Source organism: Oncorhynchus kisutch, linkage group LG1 (genome assembly GCF_002021735.2).
Source record: "Oncorhynchus kisutch isolate 150728-3 linkage group LG1, Okis_V2, whole genome shotgun sequence".
In the NCBI taxonomy this organism is placed as follows: Eukaryota; Metazoa; Chordata; class Actinopteri; order Salmoniformes; family Salmonidae; genus Oncorhynchus; species Oncorhynchus kisutch.
The window spans coordinates 76,214,422-76,227,309 of record NC_034174.2 but is presented as its reverse complement, the minus strand read 5'-3'; the positions used below and the strand labels follow the sequence as shown (position 1 = coordinate 76,227,309).

Here is a 12,888-nt window from a genome sequence, read left to right as displayed (position 1 = left end):
ACCTGCCATTCCAGTTGCACAGGCTTAAAATACCAGAGTACTGTTGCTAAGTCATGATCAAATTGATTCAACGCTTATATGGTATCAGTCGTATGTGTACACGACTAGTGCTTTACTAAACTTGCATATCAATTTCACTGTACGTTTGTCACGGCATTTAGATTTGCCACTAATAGTGTACTTCTTAATCCAAATAAAAGATAACAGATGGAGATTCAATAAGGAGCTTTAATAGTAAACGATAGCAAAGCATTTATACAAGCCAAACAAACAGGTAGCTAAAAGCTACACTAGAGTTGCCAACTAGGTCTAGGACAGTCTAGTAGATGGATGGTTTCCTACTATCCAGCGTTAGATAGAACCCTGATGAAGCCAGAGTAGAGTTCAGGTGAAGATATATACATAACAAACATAACATTGTGACAGAGGGAATTCAGTGTAACAATTAAAAATCTGCCACAGGGTGAGGCCCCTTTCTGGACTAAAGCTGCATAGAGGATGTCAAAGAGTAGTGGGGTAACGAGAAAAAAGGGGGAAGGTTAGGGGTGAGTGGGGTAAGAGTAACAGTAGGGTGACAGTTGGGGGGGGGTTGTTGTAACTGGTCTTTGAAACTGGAGTATTTTGGGGGAAGGTTATGGGTTGGATCTTGGTAAATGTGGCCATACTAATTTGTCTTTGTCGTAATTCTACATTTTCCTACCTACGCAGTAGCCATGGCCTAGTCAAGACAATACCATACAACACTTGTGCGTGTTTAATAATGTGTATGTATACCAGTGTAACACTGTAATAGGGTTCATACAGAACAGACCAGCATGACTGATGCTCCGCCTGACTAAAATCAGTCCCGCATCTTCTCCCCCTGATAATAATCTCATCAACTTTTCTATCATCTTTCTAGCCATTACCAGACTGCCTTCTCCATTCTTCTCCCAAAGTATGCAAATGCACACTTCCCATCATAGACAGCAAGTATGCAAACGTACACTTTGGTAGAAGGGTGGATAACCAGGACGTAGCCCCTCCTCCACAAGGTACTGGATCTCATTCTATGCATTCCCCTTTTGCCTTCCTTCTATCCATAATTTCCACTGACTACGCCACACTAACAGTGGTCTTCTTCCTGTTCTTCGCTGAGCGGACCTCCTCCATCAGATCTCTGAGGTACTGGATCTCTCTGCTGATGCCGTCAGCCTTCTCTGCCAGCTCACGGTTCCTCTGCTCCAGCTCGGAACACTCCGCACTCAGCACTTCCTGTTCGCTCTTCTTCTTCTGTCGGTAACGTGTCGCTGCAGTCTTGTTCTGCGCCATCTTCTTGAGCTTCTTCTCCACGACCTTGGGCGCCCCGGATACTGATTTGACCTTACCGCTGAGGGTTGTGGGGGATGAAGTCTCAGGTTCAGGTTTGGAGTAAGGTTTGGTCCTGGAGGACCCAGCTATGGAGGGAGAGGGAGATGGGTGGTGAGGAGGGGAGCCGGATACAGAGTCGATGCCGGAGTCGCTGTCATCAGACTGCTCATCACAGCTACTGGAGGCTGAGAGGGTTGAGGTGGGGAGGATGGTTGGCTCCTCTTTAGGGGAGACGACTACCACGAAGTGGCCTGAGGGCAGGAGGGAGAGGACGATAGGGGCGGTGGTCTGGAGGCTGTCGCTGGGCTCAGAGATGATGGTAGTTGGAGTGTGGGTGGTCTTGACTTCCAAGACATCAACGTCCACTTCGCTCCCCAGCTCGAGGGTATACCCCATGGAGAGGGGTGCTGGAGACTGTGGCTCAGACTTCACCACGACCTCTTGATCCTGAACCGTCACCACAGGACCTCTGACCTCATCCCCTACCTCTTCTTCAGGGAGCTCCAGGGAGGGGAGGTCAGCCAGAGGGATGCCCAGGGAGAGCACCTCGTGTGGGGCAGGGATTGGGGCGGTGAAGGGGTCCATCAGGTCTAGGTCCATTCGGGTCTCCAGGGAGGCCAAGAGCTCCTCGGGGGAACTGGGCGGGGCGTCGGAACAACAGGAGCCAATCAGAGAGTCCAGGTCAAAGTCACTCAGGTCTATCTTCTCAGCCATCCAGTCCATGCCCAAAAACGCATCATCTGGGGAAGAAGCGATAAGTTAATTCCATCTAAATATACAACATATTATACTCAATGTTCATGACATGACAATTTTAATAATTATTGTACAGCGATAACGGAAAAAATAAATAAATAAAACGGTCCTCTGAAACAAGTCCTTTCCCAAACAAAAACCTGCTCTGAAAGACAATATTCCAGTCTGATCATGATTTGAAGGGACATTGAAGTTGCTGATACCGGAACCCTACTATAAAACCCTATTGTTTGCCAAAATGTTTCCTGTCTGTACAACAGGAAGAAAAGCACCGCTGACACTAGTCTTGTTTTACATTAATAGCCAGGAAATATGGGACAAACCAGTTTGTTCGGGTGATGGGTGGCTTGTCATCACGTGTGGATGTGCAAACAGGTAATACCGGTAGTTACTAACGATCTCTATGGTTAATGATTACCATACACGTTGGTATCGGGCAACTGTTTATGACAAACCGAGCCCAGGGGAGAGCGTAGGTGGGGGATTGCTGTGATAACACCACAGATGGAACCACGTATGGGGTTAGTCAGCAAACAAAGGAGGAGTTTGTATGTCTTTTGCAACACTTGAGCTGTGCGTTTTTGTTGTGGTTTTCTTTTCAGCTGTGTTCTCACCTCTGCAGACATTTGTTCCCATGTGGGCATGGAGCAGCTCGCTGGAGTCCAGCCACGGAGTCAACGGCATCAGGTGGTCCTCTACCCCGGACCCGGCCTTGCTACTCCCCAGGAATGAGGGACGAGGGGATGGAGGCAGGGAGTCGGAGGACGAGAGATGGGAGGGGGAAGGAGACAAACTAAACAAAGAGGAGGGAGAGAGGGAAGAGGCGGAAGAGTTGGAGAGAGAGAGGGAAGGAGAGAAGGAGGAGAGAGAGGGGGGTAGGTCATCCTCTTCATCTTGGTCCAGACGGGGCCCCATGGGGTCAGCCGTCAGAAACCAGTTGTCCAGTAACAGGGCCCCAACGTCCTCCAAGACCAGTTGGGAAGTCAACAGGGACATGACTGCTTCTTCTGGTGGCTGTCAACAGTAACAGGGTACTATAACGGGATAACAGAGAGTCTTCGGACGTTGTCGTCGTTAGGGGGAACGGTGATATCGTGCTGTGGTAGACAACAGCAGAGCTGAGGGTGGTTGGTTTGAGAGAACTGGAAGCAAAGGAAAGATGGAGGGATAGGGGTTACAAATTGCAGTATGACAAGTAGTTCCACAGAGGAGAGAACATTACTTTATTGGTCCATTTACTACATGAGCAACAGAAATGTATTTTGCATATCCCATTCTCTCCGGTAGACATACACATACTGTAGGAGAGAAGGTGGGATAGGGGTGAGATGTCATGTTTATTTATTTTACCTTTATTTAACTAGGCAGTTAAGTCAGTTAAGAACAAATTCTTATTTTCAATGACGGCCTAGGAACAGTGGGTTAACTGCCTGTTCAGGGGAAGAACGACAGATTTGTACCTTGTCAGCTCGGGGAGTCGAACTTGCAACCTTTTGGTTACTAGTCCAACGCTCTAACCACTAGGCTACCCTGCCGCCCCGACAGGGCCTAAGTACCATCATAGCTAGGCTACATAAAAAGGAAAACAATCAATAAAAATTTATTTATAAAGCCTCTTTCTTTTCTTAAATCAGCTGATGTCACAAAGTGCTTAAACAGAAACCCAGCCTAAAACCCCAAACAATAAAGATATAGAAGCACGGTGGCTAGGAAAAACTCCCTAGAAAGGAAGGAACCTAGGAAGAAACCTAGAGAGGAACCCGGATCTGAGGGGTGGAGATTATAAGAGTACATGGCCTTTAAGGTCAGATCGTTCTTCAAGAATCTCTTCGCCACATGTCATTGTTTTGAGGGATAGGTAATCATATCAATATATGGTGTCAGTTAAATGGTGCTACTCATTGACTACCCTCATTGTAACATCCATCGAGGAAGTTCATTTACGCCGGCCTGGGTTGAACCGGGGAATAGTCCTTCACGTCGCGCGAAAGTGGGGAGGGAGGAGCGCCCTTGACAAATCAAACAATAATCTGCGCTGCTGTCATGTTGTCAAAGGCAGCATGGTGTGTCTTCCAGAAACATACATCGCTTCTCCATTTAATAAATATTTAACTAGTTTTCACTTTGAAGGCAGATGCACCATTTATCAAAAGCAATCACTTTGCATGTGAAAACACAGAATCCTACACATGCTTATTTATGTCACTGTTGTTTTGAGCTGGCTTCACAGTTGGACTGAGCAGGGCATCTGGCTCAACGAATGCACCGGTTCAAACTCCTCCCACCCACCAAGGTAGGGACAAATAAACAAATGCCCCAGTGTTAGGAGGAAGTATTTTAAGAGGAAGTATGCGTCTGGGAAATATACATTAAAACAGTCTGCTAGAGATATCTTATAAAACCTGTGGTATCTGAAGTTATGTCCTAGTGACCTAGTCAACGGTAACATTCGGTCGTTTCCTGGTAAATTTGAGGCCATTTGTTCAACTAAGTGCTAAAGGAACAAGTCGAGTCAATAACTTTTGACTTAATATATCCTAAAACGCATTCATGTATTTCACAAAATAGTACGAGATATTCTGGTCTAATACTTCAGTGGAAATTCCGTCATTGCTGGTAAACTCCCCGCCCACCGCCACGGGATAACGTTGCCTAATTTGGTCATGATGTGACCGGTAACACCGCCTCCTCGCTGACTCACTATGGAAACGGAGAGGGGAGGGTGAGGATACCGCCATTTTCACAACAACCATCTGGTCATGAAAGGAAAGTAGAAAGCGAGAGGACCAAAGTACGCCATTTTGAAAGTGCCACGTTGCCATGTCTGGCATAGTAACTTCATCCATGTATGAGCCTGGGTTTAATAACATTGGTTAAAAATCATAACAAGATTGTTATTCAACATGAGAAGGGGGTAGTTGATTAGTTATGACGTAGATATCGGTTTAAAAATGGCCCACTGTAAGATGGCACGGGATCCACGTGGTTTTATTGTCACTTTGTTGAAAGGCACTGAAACGCCGACACTGAATAACGTTAGCATATGCTGTCTAACGTTGGTTATTTCAGGCAGACAGTTGATACGGGTAACTATTTCCACAGCTGGGTAGGTGCCAAAGACAGCCCAAATCTAGCTGACAGTCTGACATATCAAATATCTGAAGTAAAGTTAGCAAACAGTATAAGCTATTGTATTGTAGAGTTAGCTAGCTAGAACGCTAACAACAACTTCCCAAGCCTGCTTGCCAGCCACACCTGCCCGACAGCTGACATGTGACTGACTTTACATTTTCTGAGAAGAAATATGTATAATTTTTACTTACGCCATTTTGCGTAAAAAAGCCAGTGCTTGACCGTTGCACTGCCGGGTTGTTGCCGCTGCTGGATAAGCCGCTGCACGTTAAACTGCCATTTTGCGAAGGAGAACTGAGCGCTCGGAATGCTACGAAATAACGTTGAATGTCACAGAGAAACAACGGTCGAACGAGGTCACATGAATATTTATAGTCCCGCATCACACCCAAGTGTATCCTTCCGTCAAACAGCGCTGTGGTGTATCACTCCGAACCCGTTACTGCCTCTGATTGGTTTAGATCGTTATTCCGCTCGTTGGAAATAAATAGGTCCAGGGCCATAGTGTAACCGACGAAATGTAGGTCAAATTAACATGTATACATTGAATTAAGATTGAAGAGGAAATTCATGTTTACATAGGTAACTTGTATTTCCAATCTAAAAAGGCCAGTGTATTACGTTTGATTACGTGAAACTTGTTGACCACAAAACGAAGGACTGCAATGTGTATAGTAGACTACTTCACAAAGTTAGATAAAAGTCAATCTAAGATCGATCAAAATGTATTATAACTTGTCTAAAGTGATCAAATAATTGTTTTTCAGTCTTAATACACTCATTACTTATGGTAGAGAGGAGTCTCTTTTCCAAAGATTATTTGTCCTCAATGATTCGAGTGTCTTTATTAACTTAACTGAAGACTAATCAACGGTAACTAATCAACAGATGAAAACGAAAATTGTGGTAACTTAATTTCAATTTTATAAACAGATATGGTTTAGTTATATTCTGATGACAACTCATTATTACATTATAATGAATACATGTCCAATCTCTCCACCTGGTGGTTGAAAAGCCAAATAAAGAAGTAGTGGAGGTCACTGAGTTCTCCATTGTCTATGGTACATCAAACTAGTACCCTATTCCCCATGTAGTGCACTACTTTTGACCACAGCCCTATATGGTGCCATTTGAGAAACAGACAATGTTACGGTTCCATTTGACCAGTGGTATTCAAAGTCAGGGTCTAGTGGGTAGTAAAAATAAAAATGTCAATTTATTTGACATTTTTAACAACAAATGTATAGTACAGATATACACTGAGTATACAAAACATTAAGAACACCTGTTATTTCCATCACAGACTGACTAGTTAAATCCAGGTAAGAGCCATGATCCCTTATTGATGTCACTTGTTAAATTCACTTCAGTGTAGATGAAGGGGAGGAGACAGAATAAAGATGGATTTTTAAGCCTAGAGACAATTGAGACATGGATTGTGTATGTATACCATTCAGAGGGGGAAATGGGCAAGACAGGCACACTGGTTTGTATCAAGAACTGCAACACTGCTGGGTTTTTCACGCTCAACAGTTTCCCGTGTGTATCAGGAATGGTCCACTACCCAAAGGACATCCAGTCAACTTGACACAACCGTGAGAAACATTGGAGTCAACATGGGCCAGCATCCCTGTGGAACGCTTTCAACACCTTGTAGAGCCCATGCCCCAACGAATTGAGGCTGTTCTGGGAGTGAAAGGGGGGGGGGGGGGGGGGGGGGGTGCAACTGAATATTAGGAATAGGTTCCTAATGTTTGGTATACGTGACAATATAGAAATGGTTCTTTAGAAAGATCATTTGAAAAAAATATAGTTTGAGCAAAAATATTGTCTCTCAATTTTGTTGACGGAGATGTATATATAATGAATTCAAGGTTATTTGTTTATTACATATTGAGTCAATCGAGTGGTGCATTTGTTGAAGTTATTAGTAAAAATATCTACATCTGGAAAAGCAGCTGTCAAGAGTCCTGACAAACCATGATTAACAACCTCATCATGCCTTCTTATTCACAGACAATCTCAACTATTAATAGAATAAAACATTATAGGACAGAATAGAACAGATCAGAATAAAATAACCAAAAATGGTTTATTTTCCTACATATTTTGTATGACTTTTTTTATTGCTAATATTTTTGACAAAGTGTAATGTTACTGGAATGTTGAGAGCTTCCAAGTAAGAATTTCACTGTACAGTTTACACCCTATATTATTTTCACCTTACAAATAAACATTGATTTGGCTCCTCATCCTCTTTCTCCGTCTCCTCCACCTCAGAGGAAGAGATTATTTTCCGCTAGCTTGTCTTTGGCCTCGAACACTTCATCCAGCCCTTCATTCAGCTGCTGAGACACTTTGCGTTTCTTTTTCCCCAAACTTGTACTTCAGTCCTTTCTTCAGCTTTGGACCATCCTCTTGCTTCGTGAAGTAGATATCCATGCCCAGAGCGAAGCCTTGGACCATCCTCTTGCTTCGTGAAGTAGATATCCATGCCCAGAGCGAAGCCTTGGAGCATCCTCTTGCTTCGTGAAGTAGATATCCATGCCCAGAGCGAAGCCTTGGAGCATCCTCTTGCTTCGTGAAGTAGATATCCATGCCCAGAGCAAAGCCTTGGAGCACCCCCGATGCCTTACGTCTGGCCTCTATGGCACTGGAGCTACCCACTCCTGTCACTTTGGCCACCCTGGTTAAGGTTTATTTGATCATCTTGGTACATATGCAGAAACATTCTTAACATGTTGTGTTATATCATATAAAAACACAATTAAAGAAATAATCTGCCTAAATATATCATCAATAAAGTCATACACAACAGATAATGCAGTGCAAAGTCCTTCAGATACATAAATGCTAAAACTGAGAAAGTTGTCTCACCGTACGCGTTTCCTGCGTAACCAAAACCTCTTCATAAAGAGGGTGATTGGACTCCTCTCTGTCAACGACAGCAGGCGACCCAAACTGGAAAAAACAAAACAATGTACAGCTCGGGAAAACAGTTATTACAGTATTGGTAATACATTAGTGTTGTGATTAAATACTGTATTCTTCATATAGCTCATTCTAATATTTCTACTGCTGTACATTGCATTGTAGTTACTGTTTATACACTCACCACATATTTATTATAAACTGATTCTTGACATAGCTCACTGTAATATATCTATCTACTGTTGTACTCTGTCATTCTTAGTATACAGTACAATGTGTAAATGCTCCCTGTGTACATACGTACAGATTGCATATGGATTACTGTTAGTGTTATTTGGGTTGTTCATTGGATTTAAGCTTAGCGTTAAACATCTCTTTTCTCTGTCTGTCTCACCATACGAGATTCCTGCATAACCAAAACATTTTCATAGAGTGGAAGATTGGACTCCTCTCCGTCAATGTAATGCAAGTCATTTTCAGAGAGTGGAAGGTTGGACTCCTCTCCGTCAATGTAATGCAAGTCATTTTCAGAGAGTGGAAGGTTGGACTCCTCTCCGTCAATGTAATGCAAGTCATTTTCAGAGAGTGGAAGGTTGGACTCCTCTCCGTCAATGTAATGCAAGTCATTTTCAGAGAGTGCATTTTCTGAGGCAAATCCTAACTTCCACTCAAGTCGAATTTTTACTACATAGCACTGCGTTGATGTTAATGGGAGACAACGTGAACATTTGACTTCAGGGGAAGTTAAGATTCACTCCAATATGGATAGATATGTATGTGTGTATATATATATATATATATATATATATATATATATATATATATATATATATGAGAGAAAATGGAAGAGAATAGTGTGTTGTGGCAAGATACCTTCTTGACCATTTCAGTCACAGTGATTTCAAGATGACTTCTCACAGACAACTTCTGCTGGGCCAATAGGAGGCCACTTCTGAACTGTGTCTGGAGTTCTCTGGAGAACTCAAGTCAATGTATATTTCCCACCATAGGACTCAGAGAAGAGGGAGGTCGGGAACCATGGTGGATGTCCTATGCTCTCCAGGGGGCCAAGAGGATAAAGTCAGGTAAGTCATGTCATAGTTAAAACTGCAGTTCAAATATAAAGGAATTCAACTTGATGTACAGTATGTTGACAATGGTTGAATCCAATCTTACTGCCTCCACCAACCCCTGGTATAAAGGAATTCAACTTGATGTACAGTATGTTGACAATGGTTGAATCCAATCTTACTGCCTCCACCAACCCCTGGTATAAAGAAATTCAACTTGATGTACAGTATGTTGACAATGGTTGAATCCAATCTTACTGCCTCCACCAACCCCTGGTATGAAGGAATTCAACTTGATGTACAGTATGTTGACAATGGTTGAATCCAATCTTACTGCCTCCACCAACCCCTGGTATAAAGGAATTCAACTTGATGTACAGTATGTTGACAATGGTTGAATCCAATCTTACTGCCTCCACCAACCCCTGGTATAAAAGGAATTCAACTTGATGTACAGTATGTTGACAATGGTTGAATCCAATCTTACTGCCTCCACCAACCCCTGTTATGAAGGAATTCAACTTGATGTACAGTATGTTGACAATGGTTGAATCCAATCTTACTGCCTCCACCAACCCCTGGTATAAAGGAATTCAACTTGATGTACAGTATGTTGACAATGGTTGAATCCAATCTTACTCTGCCTCCACCAACCCCTGGGCCAAGTGAGACTGAGGGAGAGGACCACAGCGCCATCTCCTCTGGGGATCACTCTCCTCAGGCTTGCCCATATAGATGTTCCTGGAGTGGCGCACCAGAGGTGGAGGCTGTGGGGGGGGGGGGGGTGGTGAATCTGCCACACACTCAAAAAGTAGCTACGGTGGAAAGGTTAAAAGCAAATACTTGTGTACATACTTCTTTAAATCGATACTGTCATGTTTATAACGGTGAATAGTAAGGAGCCGGACAGAGATGAAGCACCTGCTGAATAACTGTAGTTGAGTTCTAAATAGTAGTGTTTTGGGGTATGCGGAATTGTAACATGTTATTGTATGTCCCACATCGAATTGAGTATGTTTCAAATGCCAGGATGTCATACTAATTTTGTCTTTTCATCTAGTAGAATTCGCTGGCTGCTATTGAGGAAGGCATCATATTTTCCGACCCAGGTGTGCTTGATGACAGTTGATAATCTGCTTTCTGTACATGCTTTATTTGTCTTTTACAGTGGAGGAAGAACCCTGGATGTTGCCTGTCTATCCATTTGGATAAGAGTCAAGACACATTTAGGCTGTGGAGTTGTGCAACTTGGAATTAATGATTAATAATGCCTTGTATCCTTTTCACTTTCACTCTGACAGTGTCACACACAAGTCTTAAATTCGTCCTTGTGTTTTGCACCATCATATGACATGTCGTGATTTAACCTTCATTTAAAGCTTTTTGATCAGACTGTCCTATTCTTATGTCAGATTGTGCAGCAACATACTCAGACAATTGCTTCAATTTAAATTTAAATATAAGGCTAAAAATGCAGCATTATAATCAGGCATCATGTCATGACAAAACACAGGTTCCTACTTGTAAAAAAAAAACCAATTGTATTATTTTTGCAATGCATTAATTTGTGTTTGGTTAATGTAGTCAATACAAGGTTTGACATAAATCCCTAAGTAATCCCTAATAATAAAGTATGTTGGGGCAAAAACGTATGTACTTATTGAACAAAAACGTATGTACTTATTGAACAAAAACGTATGTACTTATTGAACAAAAACGTATGTACTTATTGAACAAAAACGTATGTACTTATTGAACAAAAACGTATGTACTTATTGAACAAAAACGTATGTACTTATTGAACAAAAACGTATGTACTTATTGAACAAAAACGTATGTACTTATTGAACAAAAACGTATGTACTTATTGAACAAAAACGTATGTACTTATTGAACAAAAACGTATGTACTTATTGAACAAAAGAAACGTTCATGAAGTCTGCTCATCCATTTGAGGATATGCATCAAGGGCTAAATCATACCAGACTCAGAGACACAAAACTCCACAGACAAATACAAAAAAGGCCCTTACCTTTGCCATCACAGATGTACAACTACACTCCTGTCTGAACTTCCCTGGAGATTTGTCTTGTCACAAAGCACAGTTTCTCTCACACACTTCCTCTCTCCACTCACAATAAAATATCATTATTATTTTGTGTGCTTGGATCTACATTTCGGAGGGTATCAAACGTCCTACTTCATTAACTTGAGCCACAACATGATCATGCCCAGGGCCGGTCCTGGACGTGCTGCCGCCCAAGGCGAGACATTCTTTTTCTCAGCTAAAAGTCAGAAGGAACAGAACAGTAGCTCAATTTAATAGGCCTAGGCTACAAATTAAACACCATTTGTAATACATCTCGTTAATAGGCTATATAATCAGTTCAATGTCAATAATATAGCCTAATATTTTCAATCTGATTACATTGATAAAATCACTAATGCCCGGGAATCTCTGCCACCCTAGGTGAGACAAACATAATTACATTTTAGACATCCTTATGGCACTTTAAAAAGTTACCTTTCCACACAGACAAAAGCTCACAGAAAACGGTCAACTTAAACTGCTGGCTACTCTTCCGTTGTATAACCAAACAGAATTGCTTCCCTAAAAGCTGCCTGGTTTTAAACAAACATATTTTCAGAAAGAGAAAAGCTAAATGATTAGGGACAGAATAGTAAAGTTTAAAAAAATGTTTTATCTCCTTTCTATAAGGCATCAGAGTTAAGCATTGTTATAGAACGGCTTGATATAATCTGGATACGTTTTATGCATTTCAAAATATAAAGCAAATAGTCTAATCATTGTTGCCCTTTAACAACGGGTATGTGATACCCTCACTTAATTCGAGCCCTGGTTTGAGTCAAACACACCAAGCCCTTCCCAGACACGCAGGTATTTAATCAGTGCATGCGACAGTATTGGAGTATTTGGCTATACCGAGATCTATGAATAGGATAATTGTGTCTGTCAAACAGGTAGGCTTACCTCTTCTTTTTTGGAAGATATAGAAATAAGCTCCAATTATATATGCAAATATGTTTGCAGCAAAAACAGAAGGCTGCATCGTTTAGTTTGGAATAGACCAACCTTGGTCGCTCCACTCTCTCCCGGTTCGCCATCCTCCTATTGTAGTGGGCCACCGAAAACGTTCGCTTACCCTCATCTCTTGGGAAATACCCCTCCTTATCCTGTTGTGGCCCAGCCTGCACTAACATATCCCGTAAAGATCCATTCATATATTTTGGCCAATCACAGGAATATTTTAAGTTTTTTTTTGTCTGGGAGTCGGATTTAGCAGGAGTACCACAACTGTCATTGGGGACCGGGAGCGAAGAATCTGAGTCTGGGTCCAAGATAGGGTCTTGGCGGCATTGTTTGGAGGTGTGGCTTAGCCTGGCGCGAGCACCTGTTCGTGTCCAGCCCAGAGAGCTGTCATCATCGGTGGAAGTGCATGGTTTGGGACTCCTCCGGTTTGCCCTCTTTGCTGCTAGAATCAGCGAACCGGGGCTCGTCGTCCTCGTAGGCTTGTCATTCTCCACACCGGCTGATGGACATTGCTGCATGCTGATACAATGCACCAGCATATTTCTTTGGTTCAGAGATTGTGCCTCTTGTCTCATAGTTGTCGGTTTTAGACGT

At 42.4% G+C, this 12,888-nt stretch overlaps 1 protein-coding gene and 1 long non-coding RNA gene across 2 annotated transcripts; both read right to left on the bottom strand.

Annotated features, from left to right (window-relative positions):
• Positions 1 to 208: 208 nt before the first annotated feature.
• On the bottom strand, positions 209 to 5,627 carry LOC109879016 (cyclic AMP-dependent transcription factor ATF-4-like). The gene is made up of 3 exons (XM_031833580.1): positions 5,430 to 5,627; positions 2,721 to 3,248; positions 209 to 2,090 (listed from the first exon to the last, which is right to left on the bottom strand). The coding sequence occupies exons 2-3, from the start codon at positions 3,100 to 3,102 to the stop codon at positions 1,096 to 1,098; spliced, it is 1,377 nt and encodes a 458-aa protein (XP_031689440.1). The 5' UTR covers positions 3,103 to 3,248; positions 5,430 to 5,627; the 3' UTR covers positions 209 to 1,095.
• A 523-nt stretch (positions 5,628 to 6,150) lies between these two features.
• Positions 6,151 to 10,021, bottom strand: LOC109879014 (uncharacterized). Its single transcript, XR_002253461.2, has 3 exons — positions 9,046 to 10,021; positions 8,119 to 8,202; positions 6,151 to 7,927 (listed from the first exon to the last, which is right to left on the bottom strand). It is a non-coding gene; the product is annotated as an uncharacterized LOC109879014 (long non-coding RNA).
• Between the last annotated feature and the right edge of the window lie 2,867 nt (positions 10,022 to 12,888).